The 19,892-nt window shown below is 35.2% G+C and overlaps 1 protein-coding gene across 2 annotated transcripts in view; it reads right to left on the bottom strand.

Annotated features, from left to right (window-relative positions):
• LOC131440652 (GPI inositol-deacylase) overlaps positions 1 to 19,892 on the bottom strand; it is a 254,257-nt gene that overhangs the window by 161,914 nt on the left and 72,451 nt on the right. For both annotated transcript variants that reach the window (XM_058612123.1, XM_058612122.1), the window contains exon 7: positions 1,055 to 1,143. In XM_058612123.1, coding sequence (XP_058468106.1) covers positions 1,055 to 1,143 — 89 coding nt within the window. The remainder of the gene's footprint in view (positions 1 to 1,054; positions 1,144 to 19,892) is intronic.

Below are 19,892 nucleotides of genomic sequence, written 5' to 3'. Positions count from 1 at the left end.
TATTCAAGACACTTCTGGAATACTTGTCTTATCGTGAATATGTGATTCGTAGCAGCGCGGGCTCCAGTAAATCCCGCTTGGTACGGTCCTACGAATTCCTTAGGTGATAGATGACGGCAAAGGATTTGAGAGAGTACCTTGTAGGTGGCGTTCAGCAATGTGATTGCGTGGTAATTGCAACAATTTAGCTTATCACCCTTTTTGTAGACGTGGCATACCACTCCTTCCATCCATTCTTGAAGTAGAATCTGTTGCTTTGTGGATACCTTTGCGGGATAACCAAAAAAAAATACTAATGCTATTTATAGTTGTTGAGTGCTGTCGTTGAACGGAAATTGAAGAGAGAAATACGTTTGTTGTAGAGACTGTGAGTGGAAACTTAACTTTATATTGTTCTACCGGGCCGTCAATGTAAAAAAACTGCAACAAATAATTACTACCGACAGATAACAATCAAACTACTGAAATGATCTACAAGACATGAAAAAAATTTTACAACTTGACAACGCTTTCTCAAACAAGTGAAAGCGATCAAAACATCATTTCTGTACCCATACTCTCTATTTTTTTTAATAACTATTTATTGGAATATGAGTTAAAATTAAATTATTAAGATTTAAATTGGGTGTTCAGCCACAAGTGGTGACTTTTCAGCCCTATTATATACATGATTTGGTTATTACCATGAAGACATCATTTGCTTCCGCAATTCTGAGATTTTTGTGTAGGGAAAATTCTAAACCTACTTGTATTGTGTAAACCCATACTCTCTAGGTTCGTCCTTTTCAACTATTTTTTGTTTGCACGCGTTTGCTGAGAAGTACTCACGACTGGATCGCATTAACAGATTGACAGTCCTTTTGACGTTGTATTTGGACGTTGATGAAAAAATGGACAAATGCATAAAAAACACGACTCACGACTGAATTACATTAAAAAATTAACAGTCCGATGACGTTGTATTCGGGCGTTGATGAAAAATGGACAAATGCATGCATAGCATCTACTTTGATCTAAAATGGGTTTAACCTACTAAATCATAGCAATTACTTACCAATATGAAATATTATTCAGCATTTTGGTCGCCTGGCATCCGAATATACATTGTTTTGCATTTATATTTACTGCATCAATTTTCAGATACTGGAAAAATACAAAGTATGAAAAAACTTGAAGAGAATTTTATTTAAGTTATTTAGATTTGGCTGTCAAATGTATCATTTCATTACATATTACTGTCAATCACCAAATACCAATTTCAAAGCATAAACGGAAATTGGTAATTACCTTTATTTTACTTCTTTTTACTGAATTTTGAGTTCTTTTGAATCTTTTCTTTCATTCGTTCTCATTGTTGTCAACATACAAAGAGCATGACCACCAAACAGCGAGAGTTGCGTTCAATAAGCTAAAATTAAGTAAACCGCATCAACCTAAAAGTGAGTCAACACAGCTCAACTGTATAGTAAATATAATTTACCATTGAGTAGACAACTCATTTTTAAGTATTTTTTTGCACGTGATTTACAGAAACTACCTACAATCACTTTACCTAAAATTAGGTTATTGAACAGAACCCCTAAATTGGGTGGAATGTACTTAAAATTAGGTTGTTTCGCGGATCCGCGTATAGATCTTTTTCATACACAGTGGCGTACCGAGAAAATTTGGCGCCAATGTATCAATGTATCGTAATTTATGAGTTTCTTGAGAGGCCTGGTCAACTATTGCAAAATTTGAAATTATCCATGAGCCTCTCTCATATTACTCATAACATCATAAATATTACTGTTCCTTTGAACCAATAAGTTTGTGAAAATCGATTTGGCCATCACTATTTCCAATACTTCCAAAACCAAACCGGAATAGATGAAGTTAGTTCGTTTGCCAGCAACAAATAAGACCTATGAACTGGAACTATTTTGAACCTAGTAAACCTGGACTTATTGACTCATGCTCTATTTCGATTGAAATAATTAAACGAAATCTAACAAACGAAGCGAACCTGTGTTTCTGTTACACCTGCATATGCAGGTCAGGCTTAAGAACATGAATCAAGAGCATTAAACATGTAGTAGGAATCGTAGAAGAAGGCTTTAATTATACCAATTTACAAATCCGGAAATGTGCATAATGTAATGAATTACCGGATAATTTCAATTATGAGCTGTCTTCCGAAAGTTTTTAAAAGTACAGGGTCCGCCATGTAACTTTTTTTTAAGCATGCATTAAAACACAAACGGTTCATCCGATTACAAAATTTATTGTTTCATATTAAAGTACAATCCTTCCGGTTAATTGTGGAATATAATTTCATTCAAATGGCTGCCTCGGCTGGCCTTGCAGTACGCCATACGGTCGGTCCAGTTTTTTAGTACATTTTCGATTGTATGCAGCTTTATTTCAGCTATGGCTGCACGAATGTTGTCCTTCAAGGCTTGAATTGTCTCTGGCTTGTCCACATAACACTTATCTTTGACAGCCCCCCAAAGATAATAGTCTAACGTCGTCAAATCACAGCTCTGATGCCGCCAGACCAAAAACCGCACCAAACCGTCACTCTCTGAGGATGCATCGGCTTCTCCATAACGTGCGGGTTTTCCGTCCCCCAGATGCTACAATTTTGTTTACTAACATACTCGCGAGGATTTTTTTTTAATTTAAGGCCATCGTCCAAGTACCATGCGCGCGGGTGGTTTTAGGAAATTTTCGATGGAAATTTCGAAAAATTTGACAAAACCAAAAACATACAGACCTTTGAAATACTTTTATATATCTACAGGGTAAAAATGACTGGAAAATTCGGAGGATTTTACGAGTCTTATCAAAAATAGCGCTGAAAAAATGAGCTTTTTTGTAATTTTTCACAATTATTTGAAAAAATAATTCGATGGAATGAAATTGAACCTCATGCTGGCATCAACGATCACATTCGAAAACATTTTTGGAAAACCTTTTCACGCGTTTCATGAAAAATCAACGAATTTCATATAACCGATTTCGTGGAAATTTTTGAAATTCGTGGATTTTCTATGAAAAGCGTGAAAAGGTTTTCCAAAAATGTGTCCGAATGTAATCTGTGTATCCATAATAAAGTTTATTTGAGAAAAAAAGTTTATGTCATCGCTTTATTTTTCCAGATAATTGTGAAAGATCACAAAAACACTCATTTTTCAGAGCTAATTTTGATAAGACTCGGAAAAACCTCCGAATTTTCCAGCTATTTTCACCCTGTAGATAGATAAATGTATTTCAAAGGTTTGTATGTTTTTGGTTTTGGCAAATTTTTCGAAATTTCCATCGAAAATTTCCTAAAACCACCCGCGCGCATGGTACTTGGACGATGGCCTTAAAAGACATTTTTATTCAGGCCCATTTGCGTACAAGCTTTACGTGGCACGTGGCCGATTGAGCCGATTTTTTGAATAAAAATTTTTTGTCGTGAATACGACTTACTTTACTATGGGGTGCCTTTTCAAAATTTACCCTCTGAGAGAGTGATAAGTTTTTGATCCTGAATATCTCTTGTTGTATCTAACGAATCAACATAATTTTTGCTACACGCCATCGGAAATATGATCACAATTTTATGATTAAGTTTTCAGTTGTGTGACATAATCTCAAATAATTCAAAATTAAACTTTTCTGAAATGTTTGGTATAAACGAGTATCAAAGGGGATAATCCATAAGGCGCGTTTGTCTTGCTCGTATTTTTAAAGCTCATAGCTCAGTGAAATGTAAAAGGATTTATATAATCTAGCTACCAATAGAATCGAAATTTTTCAACTTAAACGTGTATAGCAAAATCATTGAAGTATTTCACTAGTTCACTATTGAAAAACCTGTCTCATTTGAATCCCCCACCCACCAGCCAATCAGAACGCGTTCTGAGGAAGAAAACAAAATATCTGCTGCTGTACAACAAATCGTTCGAGAAAATGTTCCGAACAGTGTTTAATATCGTAGTGAGTTCCACAATTTGGTCCTTCTGAAAGACAGGAATGAATCTCGTACAGCATCCTGAAAGTTTCTTTCAATGCAAATCCGAAATAAAGTAATCGACATTTAAAATTTGTATGCGGCTATTTTTGTAGCCGTTTGGACCGCCCATTAGTGAAAAAGCTACAAATGAAATCACGTAAAAAGAAACCTCTTAACAAAAATTGAATCAGTTTGGATTCTATCGCCACTGCGAGCAGATGTATTTTGTGTCGTTTGCAAAGCTAGTTTCGCTTCCGATAAGAGCGATTACGTCACAGCTGCCAGTTGTTGCATTGATGAAAAAACAACGGAAAGTGCACAACGGTGGAGAGCATCACACAAAATCAGATGTTCTAATGGCCCTAAAAGTTTTCTAAAGAACTATTAGGATTTGTTGTTCGCAAATCGAAAGTAAATATCCTCAGTTTAGTGCAAATCTAGAACAGTTTGGTTAGATTTGTGCACTATTCGCTGTGTGAAATACATAGTAATCGAGATCAAGTGAAGTCTTCTTTGTTTTTGCGAAAAATGTGAAAAAGGGGAATGCTTGCATAACTCATACAATTCAATCAACTAATTGATATTCGGAAGTGTTGAGGAATATGTCAGTTGTTTTCGTATTCACGACAACCAGTTATGTCTCTGACATTACCCACCCGCCTTTTTTGTATTCGATCTCGTTATCACCCTTTTTTAAGGGGGAGAGGATTTCTATCCTGCGAGGATTGAGGGGCACTTTGTTCGTGGCTCGTCTCGTCATCCCAATGGATGATACGTCAATACGCATCGGTGGTATTGTTGATTTCCGTCTTCTTTTCGTTTTCCTTGTTATTCGCAGTCTTGATCTCGTTGCTAGTTACTGCAGAAGCGCCTTGTTTTACATTGGTTGCAGTTGCTTGTTGGTTAGATGGTAAATGTGTTTTTGAAACAGGAGCACTGCATTCACTAGTTTCCGTTTTTGAGCGGTTGTTCTTGTTTTTATTTACTTTGTTTGTTTTCGCAGTTTCAGTGCAAGGTTTGCCGTAGTGTGCAGGTTGTTCACAAAATTGACTTGTAACCAGTTGATTCTCATACGTAATCAGCGTTTTACACGGATGTATCCTGTCTTGATCACAAATGATGTAAGATGGAATTGCTTTACGTAGTTGCATACGTACCTCTCGTACGCCATCCCGGGAAAAAAATTCCGCCATATTTCCCTTTCGATGGAAAGAACTTCACCGTACTGTGACATACTTTCTCGAACATACCCATCGCTGGTCTGCAGAGGAAGGTCATGCACGCAACTTCTATGGCATTGTCCACCATGTACACAGGGATTTTAAATTTAACATTGTCACTGTGCACCCCGTTATTAACCGAAGCAAATGAAATTGCATCTCTTTCACGTTTGAACATAATGTACGCACAGTTAGACGCCTTGATGAATTGAATCTCACTTACATCATTAACGTTTAGATGCATTCGTTCCTTAAGCAAGATTTCAATTTCGATTGCTGCTGGTCTAACTTTGCAGCGCTTGAAATCAATACAAACTGAATTTGGCCTTGTAGGCCAAGTTTCTGGCTTTGTTTAATCGTATTTGCCCATTTCGTGCACTCTATTGTTCACTACACTGTATTGTCTTTGTTTCTGTTGTCTCGACCGTAAACGATTTGCGACTGTGTCGGATGAGATGCGAGCACGAACTGCCTACCGCGGAGATGAAAATGTGCCTCATCCGAGAAGATGATTTTTTGGCAAAAATCGGCATCTTCTTCAAGCTGAGCAAGCCCAGTTGGCACTATTTTCACGCGTTCCTCAAGCATATACACAATCATTTTCGTTCAGCGGAAGAATAAAACTAAGTTTCGAAATAACCGCTACCAAACAAATGATAGATGGCGGACCCTGTATACTGTTGAACATTCTCTACCTTGCAGTAAAATACGTAATATCTTTGGGTCAACACGGTTTCGTCAGGAAACGCTCTAGTACAACAAACCTGATGAGCTATGTGTCTTCGCTTATTAGCATACTTGAAAAACGTCAGCAGATCGTTGCAGTATATGTAGAATTTTCAAAGACTTTCCACTTTGTTTCACATCAACATGCAGTAGAGAAGCTGGAAAAAACTGGCTTGCCCGACTGGTCGACCAGCCGGATTTTTTCATACCTTTCAAATCGTAGTGCATCTATAAGGCTTGAGACTTCGTGTTCAGTAAGCTTCAACATTATATCAGGAGCTCCCCAAGAAAGTCATCTCGGGTATGTATTGTTTGTATTTCTCATCAACGACCTCTGTGACAGACTTACATCTTGTGAAGTCTTATATGCGGATGATTTGAAGCTGTATCGTATCATAACAACTTTGGTGGACTGTTGTGCTCTGCAGATGGATATCGAGAGAATTCTAACATGGTGCCATCAAAACGGTATAGGAGTGAACATTGAAAAATCTAGCATCATTACTTTTGCACGAGTACGATCTCCAATTGTTTTCAAGTATACTATGAACGCTGTCCCTATGAAAAGAGTAACAACGGTCAGGAATCTTGGCATTATTCTTGACAGTAAACTTCGATTCACGGAACACTACTCAACCATGACAGCACAGGCCCTATGCTCATCAAACGCAATACTTTACGGATATTTATTGTCTTAAGTCACTGTACATCTCTCTGGTTCGTAGCATTCTCGAATATGAAGTTACTGTATGGTCGCCGTGCCACTCTATCCACATATCAGAATCAGAACAAATTGGCTCAAATGGCACTTTCCCCTTGATATTTGGACCTTGAAATATGATTATGATAGAAACATCAGATTGAAATCCTAATATGATATCGACTCAAAAAAAATTTCAATTAATATCACATTATGTTATCATTTTGCTGTTTAAAGGCAAAAGTTTTGTGAAACTCAAAAAATAAAATCAACAACTTAATGAATCTATTGAAATTGAGCAAATTTCAAATGGCAACACAAAAATACAAAGTTAAGTTTCAATAGAAGAATTATTCCTTCAATCCTATGTTGCCTTTTACAAAAATGCTTTGACATCCTGCCGAGATCCTGCAGTTGACCGCAACCATAACCGCAAAGAAACATTTTTTTTCAACATTTTTTCAACTTCTAAGCAAATAATGCTCCTTCTTTTTAACCACGAAAATATTAGTGTCAAACCACACGTCTGGGAGGCATTAGATAAATTGGCGATCATCGGTACCACGTTTGTCTGAAGTAGGTCAATCTGAATAGTAGGTTTGGCATTCCCATCTCGCTGATCGTCTGCCGTGGAATGAGCTTATTTCAGAATTTGATATGAGAAATATATTTGACGTCATCGATTTCCTTCTAGATACGTTAAGTATCCGATCCTGTAACAATTTTTGCGTTCAGTTTAAAGAAAAGTTTCGAAATTTGTAATCATACGACGTCGCAAAGTTCATTCCAAAGTTTTTAGACCATTATTTTCGGTGCATCCAGAAATCGGGGACCTGGATGGTGAAATTAATCTACTCGCCAAACCCGTTCTGAAAATACCCATAGCTTGATATCCAACAGTATGGAAAAATTCATTGTTTACGAAGTTCGAACATCAAACATTGAAAGGCTCAGATTTCAGTACCTAGAGCTAATTCTTAATAATACTTTAGTGGCTTAGAGGAGCCACCAAGAAAATATATGTTTAATTTGTATATTCCTAAGTAGTCCACAAACTGTGTCGAAGACACTCTTCGTGGAATGCTTAGAACTTCATATACTCACTAACGATAAATACTATGAGAAGTATTTTATCAATCATCTAATACATCTTGGATCTTTGATGCACTTTTCCAAAGAAACCGTCTAACCAAATCTTCATAATTTTGAGTCACAGGACTAATTCTGCATCAAATGATTGTAAATTATAAGTCTACACGATTTGCCCCCAAAAATATGAGACAATAAATTTAAAGATTTTTCTATAAAATTGCAAATGCATCGTCTGTAGTAGAACTAATTTTCGAAACCCGAATGATTGACAAAGAAGTTCACTGGGGGCAAAACGATTCGAATTGTGTGAGGCTAAATGCTCAAGAATTCGCTTACAACAATTATCCATAAGTTATCAATTTAATGAATAATAGTGAACAATCTTTCACCTGGAAAATATTTCGTCAACGAAAAGTCTAAAGCTTTCTTTGAAGAAAAAGAAAAAGGTTTATGAGGGTGCATATAGCCCCGTGGTTGTCATGAGCTTTAATCCGTTGTTTTGATGGATGTTTACCCGTTGTTTAAGGTCATCCTGCCTCTATGTTCAAATAATCGTCACTTCGCATAATTCAGAATGTATATTTTTCATGTTTTCCACGATCGGGCGTCATGCCCCGTGTTTCAATAGACAATTTTTAAGGGTTTTAGAAAATAAGATATTTCATGTATTTTTCAATGTATTCAGCGAGTATTTGTACGTAATTTGGAGAAATAATGATTACGGAAGATAGTCATGCATGAAACTAAGAATCCTTCCAGGTCGGGGCTCGAACATACGATAACTGGCTTGTAAGACCAGTTTCCTATGCATTGAACCGCCAACCAGGGACTAACGTGCTTACTATATTTAATTATATGAATGGTTTTTTATGTATGACCACGCAAACAGTTTTAAATAAATTTTAAGGTGGTGGTTTAAGTCTCAGAAAACACAACTGCAAAGAAATGTATGGTTTAATATTCGTACAAAATTGTATAAATATTATTTGTGATCGGGGACTTATCGTAGAGTTAATAAGTACAGGTTGCGACGCTTATTCTCATGCGACTGGAGCACTCGAGCCTCGTTCTTGGCTAAACGCGCTGAGAATGTACAAATTTCTTTTCTGCCGCGATACAAAAATTATTTATCTTTTGGAAAATAAAGCAAATAATTTCAAATTTTACCATTTTTTATTAAATGAGCAATTTTTTTCTTAACTAATATCCAAGCGACGATTAGTGTGCTCCAGCCAGTGCGGTAAAATTTCATTTTCAATCGAATAATATAAGATGAAAATGAAATTTATGGCCGCTGACCGTCATCCCTACTAATTCATTTGACTTTTGCTGCCATTTTCAAGTGAAGCTCCCAGGATTCATCGTCAGTTGAATAATCGTACCTAGTCATTTAAAGTTTTGCTTGCTCAGTTTCAAGTGCCAAGTAGTCTACCTGCTTCATTGCCTTCGCTCTTGGTAGTAAGAAGATTCGAACGAATAGAATTATAAATGGAGTAAAGTATTAAAAATGAAAACTGAAGGAGGAAACAATTAACTTATGTGTATTCTGTGATTGACATTTCAGCTATATAGTTTGTCTTTCATCTATTATCTTGAACCAATTCGAATGTTTACATGAACCTCATTTGAAGGCAGCTCTCACACTATTGAAAGAGATATTTTGTTACTTCAAGAGATCAACTGACGGTTGTTAAACTGAGCCTCGATTGAAGAGAAACGAGTGATGAACTGAATGCTGCCCGTTCGGACCGTCAGTAAACATAGTGTGTGTCAGAGAGTGAAGTTTACTGCATTAGAGAGATCGTCAATGTGTTCCACATTCAGTTTCAATTGAATTGAATGAAGTTTTACTGCACTGGCTCCAGCACTGGCCCTTAATGCGTGAACAATAAACAACTGAAGAATTAACAACCGATCGTTGCTCCAAAGAGAATCCCGAATCCCCACAGTATATATATATATATATATATATATATATATATATATATATATATATATATATATATATATATATATATATATATATATATATATATATATATATATATATATATATATATATAATTTTTAATTAGAAATAACTACTATCTTGACCGTGGTTATGGTAGACAAACAAAAATATTAATAACCGAAAACAAACTTGACCTAGTCTCACATTACTGGTCAGCACATTGCTTCAAATGTAACGAGCCATGCTCGAACGATTATCGTCCGCGTTCGCATTTTTGTTTATAATTGGGTCAGCACAACTCGGTGTTAAAAAGGCGGGTGGGTAATGTCAAAGACATAACTGGATGTCGTGAATACGAAAACAACTGACATATTCCTCAACACTTCCGAATATCAATTAGTTGATTGAATTGTATGAGTTATGCAAGCATTCCCCTTTTTCACATTTTTCGCAAAAACAAAGAAGGCTTCACTTGATCTCGATTACTGTGTATTTCACACAGCGAATAGTGCACAAATCTAACCAAACTGTTCTAGATTTGCACTAAACTGAGGATATTTACTTTCGATTTGCGAACAACAAATCCTAATAGTTCTTTAGAAAACTTTTAGGGCCATTAGAACATCTGATTTTGTGTGATGCTCTCCACCGTTGTGCACTTTCCGTTGTTTTTTCACCAATGCAAACAACTGACAGCTGTGACGTAATCGCTCTTGTCGGAAGCGAAACTAGCTTTGCAAACGACACAAAATACATCTGCTCGCAGTGGCGATAGAATCCAAACTGATTCAATTTTTGTTAAGAGGTTTCTTTTTACGTGATTTCATTTGTAGCTTTTTCACTAATGGGCGGTCCTAACGGCTACAAAAATAGCCGCATACAAATTTTAAATGTCGATTACTTCATTTCGGATTTGCATTGAAAGAAACTTTCAGGATGCTGTACGGGATTCATTCCTGTCTTTCAGAAGGACCAAATTGTGGAACTCACTACGATATTAAACACGGAACATTTCCTCGAACGATTTGTTGTACAGCAGCAGATATTTTGTTTTCTTCCTCAGAACGCGTTCTGATTGGCTGGTGGGAGAGGGATTCAAATGAGACAGGTTTTTCAACAATGAACTACTGAAATACTTCAATGCTTTTGCTATACACGTTTAAGTTGAAAAATTTCGATTCTATTGGTAGCTAGATTATATAAATCCTTTTACATTTCACTGAGCTATGAGCTTTAAAAATACGAACAAGACAAACGCGCCTTATGGATTATCCCCTTTGATACTCGTTTATACCAAACATTTCAGAAAAGTTTAATTTTGAATTATTTGAGATTATGTCACACAACTGAAAACTTAATCATAAAATTGTGATCATATTTCCGATGGCGTGTAGCAAAAATTATGTTGATTCGTTAGATACAACAAGAGATATTCAGGATCAAAAACTTATCACTCTCTCAGAGGGTAAATTTTGAAAAGGCACCCCATAGTAAAGTAAGTCGTATTCACGACAAAAAAATTATCATGCACACTATGTTCCTATCGGCATAAGATATCAAACTATCCTTGTCATTTATTATTTTGCTGGAAGTCGTGATGTCACTTATATTGTATTCATGTATAAAAATATTTGCTTAATTATTTTATTATCAGCCATTCAAATGTATGGTATTTGGTTTTCTCATGAATTTCTTCGTCTAAACGATGAAAAAAAACATCATTTTTGCGAATGCTTTCCAGAAATATCGTTCAACAAAATAAATTAAAATCTTTTGCATGATAAAAAGCATCATTCGAACAACATTTTGTGTTTTTTCATGGCAAAATATTGAGAAATAAGTCGGTGAAGAGATATTTTTAAGGACGCTTTTAATAATCATGATTTGCGGTGTCCACTGTATCTCAGTGTAGACTAATTAGAAGTGAACAAATGAACGCAGCATAGTTAGAGAAAAAGTTTTTCTAGACCCCAACGTTTCTGTTTGATTTTTTTAATTTGTTTAATTTTTGGTGGTTGTTTAAGGTGAAAACTACAATTTTTCAAGAAAAAATCCGCCATTTTGTAGCTGTTGAACCTCCCTAAAGTAACAAACAACGAAAAGAAAAATATTGGGGTCTGTTTTTTTTATATGTAGAAAATGTGTGCACAATTTGAAAAAAAAAATGGTGCAGTAGACAATGGACACGGACTTTCAAAACCTGCTTTTGATAGAAACGCGTTTAAAGTTGTTTATCTATACAATCAATGGAAAAAAATAATTACTTCAGGGAGCCCATAGGGTCTAACTTAAAAAAAATTTTTTTTCTTTTATAATTTATTATAATGAAACATGTCAAGAATGAGATGGGCATAGTTAAAGGTCCATAAATTCCAGAGTTTCGTTCCAATAGGCTTGAACATTTCACAGAATATTCTTGAAATGTTTTACTATAAGTCAATATAAAGAAAATAATAAATGATTTTTCAGTGTTAGACCCTACCCGCCCCTTAAAAAAGAATATTCAAAAAAATTTCTCTTATTCGGCTACGGAAAAAAATGGAAAAGGTTCGTTGCAATCTAATAACGGCACCGTTGATTTCGTAGTTAGTATCTGTAAAGCTTGTTGTTGCGGAAAGCTCTGGAACGAATGTTGATTTTGATTTGACTAAGAAGTGCTGGACAATCAATATCGTTCGTCAAGACATCGACAATCAACATTGCACCGATAAGCATTCTGTGAAGCGCTTAGCAGCTCACATAACAAATCCCAAACAACGAGAGGTCTTCGCAACTGCATAACCAATATGCTGATTGTAATTCATTTGTTCGTCTAGATAAACTCCGATTTTACCGATTTTTACAAACTTAGGTTTTAATGGTGGTCTTCCCGAATTTCATCTAGATCTGACACATCACATCACATATGATAGAATAGATTTGCACTAACCTAAATTCAAATGTGGTATATCAATGTAGTAGTATTATGGAATATAAATCTTCAACTCTTTTAAATTGTAGTAAATTATCCAATATATTCAACTCCTCTTTATGTTCAGTAACTGTTTCTAAATATGGAAGAAACCCTATGTGTTTCCAGTTTTTTAAAAAGAGAAACAAATCTACATTATTCTACTACCCCGGAATAGCAGCTTTGTGAGCTTTATCTATGCTGTTTGAAATTATACTTCTGGATTTTATAACACATAATTGCTCTAGCTATATATTTGAGACTCAACAGTCTACAAACTTAGTATCCTATACTTCCTTTAACGTACGTTCGTTACAATCACGACTATAAGTAGATTATATCTACACCGATTTCTCCGTTGCGTTCGACAAGATCAATCATCACATAACAGTTTAACAAATTTTAAGGAATGCATTGAGTATACTATCTCCAAAGGCTCTAAATCTACAAGGATTCATTTTCCGTAATGTCCAGACTTTACTTTAGGGTTGAATACCTTTAGTTGGATGAGATTTTCGATCGAAGATTGGGTTGCAATCTTTAAGTGTTTAATCAACTTTATAATGTCAATAAGAAGGTAGGCTCTATGTTTTCTATAAGCGCCATTATCAATTATGTAGTGTTATCTGGGCTACTTAACCTTGTTTGTAAAAACAAACCCCTCTATTCCTTCTTTATTTAACTTATTTCTTTTAAGTTTTGTTACCTAGATGGAACTTTTTTAATGATGTCAGCTTCAACAGTTCTGGCATCACGATTCACCAAAAATAGAACGATTAACCAAAACTCTTTCTAAAATGTGTACGAGATTGATCTTTGAATTGTATGGAACGTAAATTTTTGAACTTCTTATGAAGGTGAAGTCTTTCCGCAAATTTTACTTCGCTTAAGAAGGTAGCAAACCGAGTTTTGCTAATTTTGAATGAAGATTACAGCATCCTAATATTTTCACGATTAGAATGCTATATAATTTTCTCCTTCCTCGGAATCGATTTAAAAAGAAAAATTTATTCCATTTAATTTCACTATATTCAAAATATTATTCCGTAATGACGGAATAGTATTTTGAATATAGTGAAATGGTATCACGAGATAGTGACAGGTACAGATACCAGTATTTCGGTGTGTTATTTTCAACCTTCATCAGTTTATCAGTTCAAAGTCTGTTGGAAGAACGCGTCTCTTTTGTACTAATTCTGTTGCGGAGCTGTCTCTTTTGAACTAGTTCAGGTATATTGTAAACTTTTTTATTACACGTTACTCATTTTGCTAAGTTATTTAGTAAGTTGAAATGTTTATGTTTGTTCGTTCTGCATATTTAGGTAGTAAATTAGAAAACCAGAAAATATATTTCCATGGTCATGCCATAATAAAGAGTTTGAATTAATCTACATATATAAAAATGGATGTAAGTTTGTATGTTTGTAACGCGATAACTTCGGAGCTACTGAACGGATTGCCACCAAACTTGGCACAGGTACTTCTTGTATTTCAGAGATGGTTTAGGAAGTATATTTATATGGGAGGGAGCGTAGCAAGTGTCCTAAACAAGGGGGGGGTCATGGAAAAATTCATATAACTTGACAAGAATCGATACGTTTTAAAGACCGTAGAGCCATTTTGCATACCTTAGATATGACTATATGGGGGGTGGATGTAGCAAGTGCCTTTAAATAGGGGGGTGTAATGTTTAAAACGGCATAATTCCGAAACTACTGAATGGATTGCCACCAAACTTGGCACAGATACTTCTTGCTCTTCTGAGATGGTTAAAAGGATATTTTAATGGGGGAAGGAGCGTAGTAAGTGTTCTTAACAGGGGGAGGTAATGGAAAAAATTGTCTAATTTGACGAGAATCGATACTTTTTTAAGACCATAGAAACATTTTGCATATATTAGATATGATTATAGGGGGGGGGTGGATGTAGCAAGTGCCTTTAAAAAGGGGGGTGTAATGTTTGTAATGGCATAACTCCGGAATCACTGAACGGATTACTATCAAACTTGGCACATGTACTTCTTGCTCTTCAGAGATGGTCATAAGTGTATTTTGATGGGGGGAGAGAGCGTAGCAAGTGTCATAACCAAGGAGGGGTCATGAAAAAAATCATATAACTTGATGAAAATCGATATTTGTTGAAGATCTTAGAAACATTTTGCATACCGTAAATATAATTTAATGGGGGATGGATGCAGCAAATGCCTTTAAAAAGAGGGGTGTAATGTTTGTAATGGCATAACTTCAAAACTACTTAACGGATTGCTATCAAACCTGGTATATGTACTTTTTGCTCTTCAGAGCTGGTTATACGAATATTTCCATGGGGGGAGGGAGCGTGGGAAGTGTCCTTAACAAAGGTGGTCATTAAAAATATTATCTAATTATGACGAAAATTGGTACTTTTTGAAGACACTTTTTGCACAATTTAGATAAAATTATAAGGATATTCTGTGGGGAGAGGGTGTAGTAAGTGCCTCTAAAAAAGGAGTGTAATGTTTGAAACGGCATAACTCCGGAACTATTGCACGAATTGCTATATAATTTGGTACAGATATTTCTTGCTCTTCAGAAATAGTCATGAAGGTGTTTTTATAGGGGAGGAAGCGTAGCAAGTATCATTAACAGGAGGGGCCATGAAAAAGAATCATAAAATTTGACAAGAATCGATTATTTTTGAAGATCATGCAAACGTTTTCCATACCTTAGATATGATAGATATAGGGAGTGGATGTAGCAAGTGCATTTAAAAAGGGGGATGTAACGGCATAGTTCCGACACTACTGAACGGATTGCTATCACACTTGGCATAGCTGCTTTTTGCTCTTTAGAGATAGTTGTTAGGGTATTTTTATGGGGGAGAGAGCGTAGCAACTATCCTTAACAGGGGTCATGAAAAAATTTATTTAATTTGACGAGAATCGATACTTTTTGTGCAACTTAGGGTATTCGTGTGAGGTGGATATAGTACGTCCCTCTAGAAAGGAGATGTAAAGTTTGTAACGGCGCAATTCCGGAACTACTGAACGGATTGCTATCAAATTTATCACAATGAAGATCTTCAGAAATGATCATTAGGACATTTTCTGGGGGTAAAGTGTGTAGGAAATGTCCTTAATATGGGGGGAGAGGGTCAATGACGAAATTTGAAGAGAATCGACATCTAGACTAGAAGGAGGGGTTTTTGAAAATAAATTTTAATCTCCCATTTTTTAAAAAACAAGAAAATTTCAAGGTCGTATTTTTCTTTAAATAATTTCAAAAGATCTGATTGCATTTTGCCGGGGAATTCAAAGTGCACTGACAAAAAGGAAGTTAAATAAAAATAGATTATAAGGTTATTTAGAGGGTGAGAGAGTGGAGTAAGTGCCCCGAACATGAAAATTGAAAAGTTTAACGACAAATCGGTACTTCTTTACGAGTACATCATATTTCTAGCAACTAAGTGAGGTTCACAAAAAGAGTCACAAGAGTGAGGGGGAATAAGTATTCTCAACATTGATCTGAATTGACGAAATCATACAATGAAGGTGCATTTTTTATGTAAATTGAAAAAACTGTCGACTCAAGGTAATGGAAATAAGTTTACAACAACATTTGTATTAACTGAATTGTTATTCCATAAGTTCCATTCCCCGATGAATGGCCAAAAAGGTTAAAGCCTTGGTAAAATTAATTATATAAAAATGTTATTCTATATTACGAATATAGTCATGATGTTAAACAACCTTTCGTTATAAAACAATCATTATCAGATGCACAATTTTGAACAATTCATGATGTCATGGAAGTACGGAAGTACGTTACAAGCACATATACATATGAAACTCGGAGGTGACTAAGAAGGTATTAATAGAGAGAAAGGTGTTTTAAATGTTCCTAACAAAATTGTTCAAATATAAAACTGACCCAGTTTGTCGAGAATACCATGAAAATTATGATTATTGTGAGATCTGAGATGGGACACTGGATCATTCGCAAATTGAACATGAACGGAGTATTGTTCAATCGAGTTGCCGTCTAAGTTATGTTTCACTACAAGAGTATTTCACTAAGCAGGACAACTTCGATAATTTTTTTCGGCCTTCCCTTCACGAAACATTTCCGAGCAACGCCGGGTCATTCAGCTAGTTTCATATATTTCTAAACTTAATTTCTTAATTAAACGTCTTGTCATCAAGGCATGCTCAGCTAGTTTGGGTTTGAAACGGTATGGTAATCCCTTTGCTAATTCGAAATTAATCCTTATGGTATGGTAATCCCTTTGCTAATTCGAAATTTCTGCAATATGCCCTTTAAAATGGGTGTCTAGTGTTTTCTCGTTTGTCCATTGTATTTTTGATCGCAATGAAAGCACGAAATTTTTTATACTCCGTTATTTGTTTAAATCATCTGTATGGTCTTTTGTAGATCCTAGTACAGTTTTTAATTGATAGTTCTTACTGCTGAATTCTAATTCCAAGACAAACCGTTTTAGTTTGGTTTTGAGCGAATGTACAATATCAGAGTTGAAATTTACTGATATTCTTTTTGAATTGTCTGATGGTTGGGTTAAAGTAGTTGGTATTTGTTTCTTCAACAGTATTACTTTTTTATCAAGGATTGTTTGAATTGATCGTTCCGAATATTCATTCAGCTTTGCAATAACGAAAATGATTTTTTTTTCTTTTTTTAGGTGCATTTTTTACCAAGGAGAAATTTGCATTATATGGAAAATAAGGTGAAAAGCTGCCATTTTATGATGATGAGAATAATTAGAAACATAAGGTATAATGCGCACTCAATTTTCTCGGAAATTTTTTAAGCGATTTTCACAAACCAAGATGTAAATCAAAGGTTTTAAAATACCCCCAGAAGTTGATTTGGATCCAATATCCGGTTCCGATATTACAGCATTAGTAATTTTTCAGAAGTGCGAAACGGGTTGCAAATTTGTAACTTACTACTTTTACTTAAGCTTACTGGTAAATTCATCTAGTTTGCAGGACTTATTAGTTGGTGGATATATAAACTATTCCCCGGTTTCCGGTTACAAAAGCACCGATAATAATGAAGAAAAGCTATTTTTTTAACTTAACTCACTTAAATTACTCAGCAACGGGTAAACCTATTTCTACAAATCTGGATCCAATTTGAAGCTCTCATTATCTTAAAAGATACTGTGCTATTTCATCCAGATCCGACTTCCGGTTCCGAAATTATATGGCGATGAGCAAACTGCATCGGTACATGCAGGTACGGAAGAAGGAAACACCACCGTCTTCACTCCGTTCGCAGCGTGCTATGTTCAATTTCGTATAGCGTGCAGGGTTGTCACACCTAAATCAATATTTTCCAGGAGAAACACCTGTAAATCTGCATCGAGAGATCAGAGTTCTGTACATAAAAATGATCAGAACTTAAAGCGCAACGAAATGAAAACGTCATTAAATCGAACCTGAAAATGACAGCTACTTTTTGTTAGAGGTAGTGTTTATTGTAATGTAATTTACAATCATTTCTTTTTACTATCAGGCCCTGATCTTTCCATCTTACCAGAAGAAACTTTAGAAAACAAAAAAATGCGCTAAAATAATTGCACGAAAAGTTAATATAGATACACCGTCATTAGCAGATGGGACCATTTGTAGTGTTTAACATCCTTGATATTCTCTTTTATTTATGTTGAGTTTGTACCCAGTTATATTATCACAAATTCATGATAACGATTATATTCTATCAAAGTATATTTTTTGCCTTTTTCGTATGCAATCACAAAAAAATTGACTAGTGAAAATTGGCCTACACCATTCGACACAGCTCATCGATCTGAGCAATGTAATAAATAAAAAAAAATAAAGAAATAATTTCACTCGTTTTTCTCGGTGGTGGCTTGAGCGATTTTCACACTTAGGCTTAAATTAAACGGTCTCATGGTTCCATTGGTTGCTATTGAATTCCATCCGATCCAACTTGCGGTGCCGGATTCATAGGTTGAAAGGCATTTAAAATTTCACACCGTCATTTATAGCGACGATGAAAAAAGGGGATAAATTCTTCTAGTTTTAGCTCAAAACTGATTAGTTTGTAGGCTATATTTAGTTACTTGCTAAAAAAACCGACTTTGGCTATACCAGTTCCGAAAGTACTGGAAATAGTTGTTAAAAAACTCTAAAACGAAGCTCACTAAATTTTCTCAGAGATAATTTGATCGAATTTCAGAAACCTAGTCGCAAATGAAAGGTCCTATAGTCTCATAGGTTGCTGTTGAATTTCATCCGGGTCCAATTTCCGATTCCGGAACTATAAGTTAAAGTGTGTTTAAAATATCAAATCATCATTTGGTGCGGCGATGGAAAAGAAAGAAACATTTATATCAACTTGAAATAACTGTTTACAAATTGAAAGAGTTATATTAGTTTAAACCCAAGGAAAGTTACCAGTTTTATTCAAATTTGGAAACAAATTCTTGACAGAATTAAATTATTAGATTAAAAAGATAATTTTATTCAATAGCATTCTGACTGACGAGAAGTCCTTCAATTTGAGACTAGTTTAATAAAAATCGATCCAGTAATCTCTGAAATCTCGATCTCTTTATTAACAGTTTGTATTGTCAATAACGTGGTCGAGATTTCAGAGACACGCACATATACATGAGAACATTAGCTCAGTTTCTCGAGACGAATCGATTGTTATATGAAACTCGGCACATTGGAAAAGTTTTTTGCAGCTTGAGCGAATTCTATATCCATTTTTTAAATAGTAGACGTCTCGCGTATAACGTGTAAAAACAACTCAAATTAAACCAGATATCTTCAATTGTCAGTGTGATTAACCTATCCCAAGTCCCACTATCTGGCAGCGGCTTACAGATAAAAGATGTTTCCATGCACTAATTTATTCATGCAAATTACTTGGATACCGATTCAATTTATTAATTTATTATGTATGTAATGATTATTCTTTTTTTATCTTTCTCATATAGAAAAGGCTATAAAACCACTGTTAAAACCGACTTTTGAACCGAGGCTCTGAGAGCCGAGCGTCGTATACTATTCGAATCAGCTCGACGAACTGAGCAAATGTATGTGTGTATGTATGTATGTATGTATATATGTATGTATGTATGTATGTATGTATGCATGTGTGTATGTAAAAAAAGGTCACTTGACTTTCTCAGAGATGGCTGAACCGATTTTCACAAACTCAGATTTAAATGAAAAGTCTTATGGTCCCATACATTGCTGTTGAATTTTGTGCTTGACATAACTGTTTACAACTTGAAAATGT

Source organism: Malaya genurostris, chromosome 1 (assembly GCF_030247185.1).
Source record: "Malaya genurostris strain Urasoe2022 chromosome 1, Malgen_1.1, whole genome shotgun sequence".
Lineage (NCBI taxonomy): Eukaryota > Metazoa > Arthropoda > Insecta > Diptera > Culicidae > Malaya > Malaya genurostris.
The sequence above is the reverse complement of the archived record's forward strand: the minus strand, read 5'-3'. Positions and strand labels throughout refer to the sequence as shown.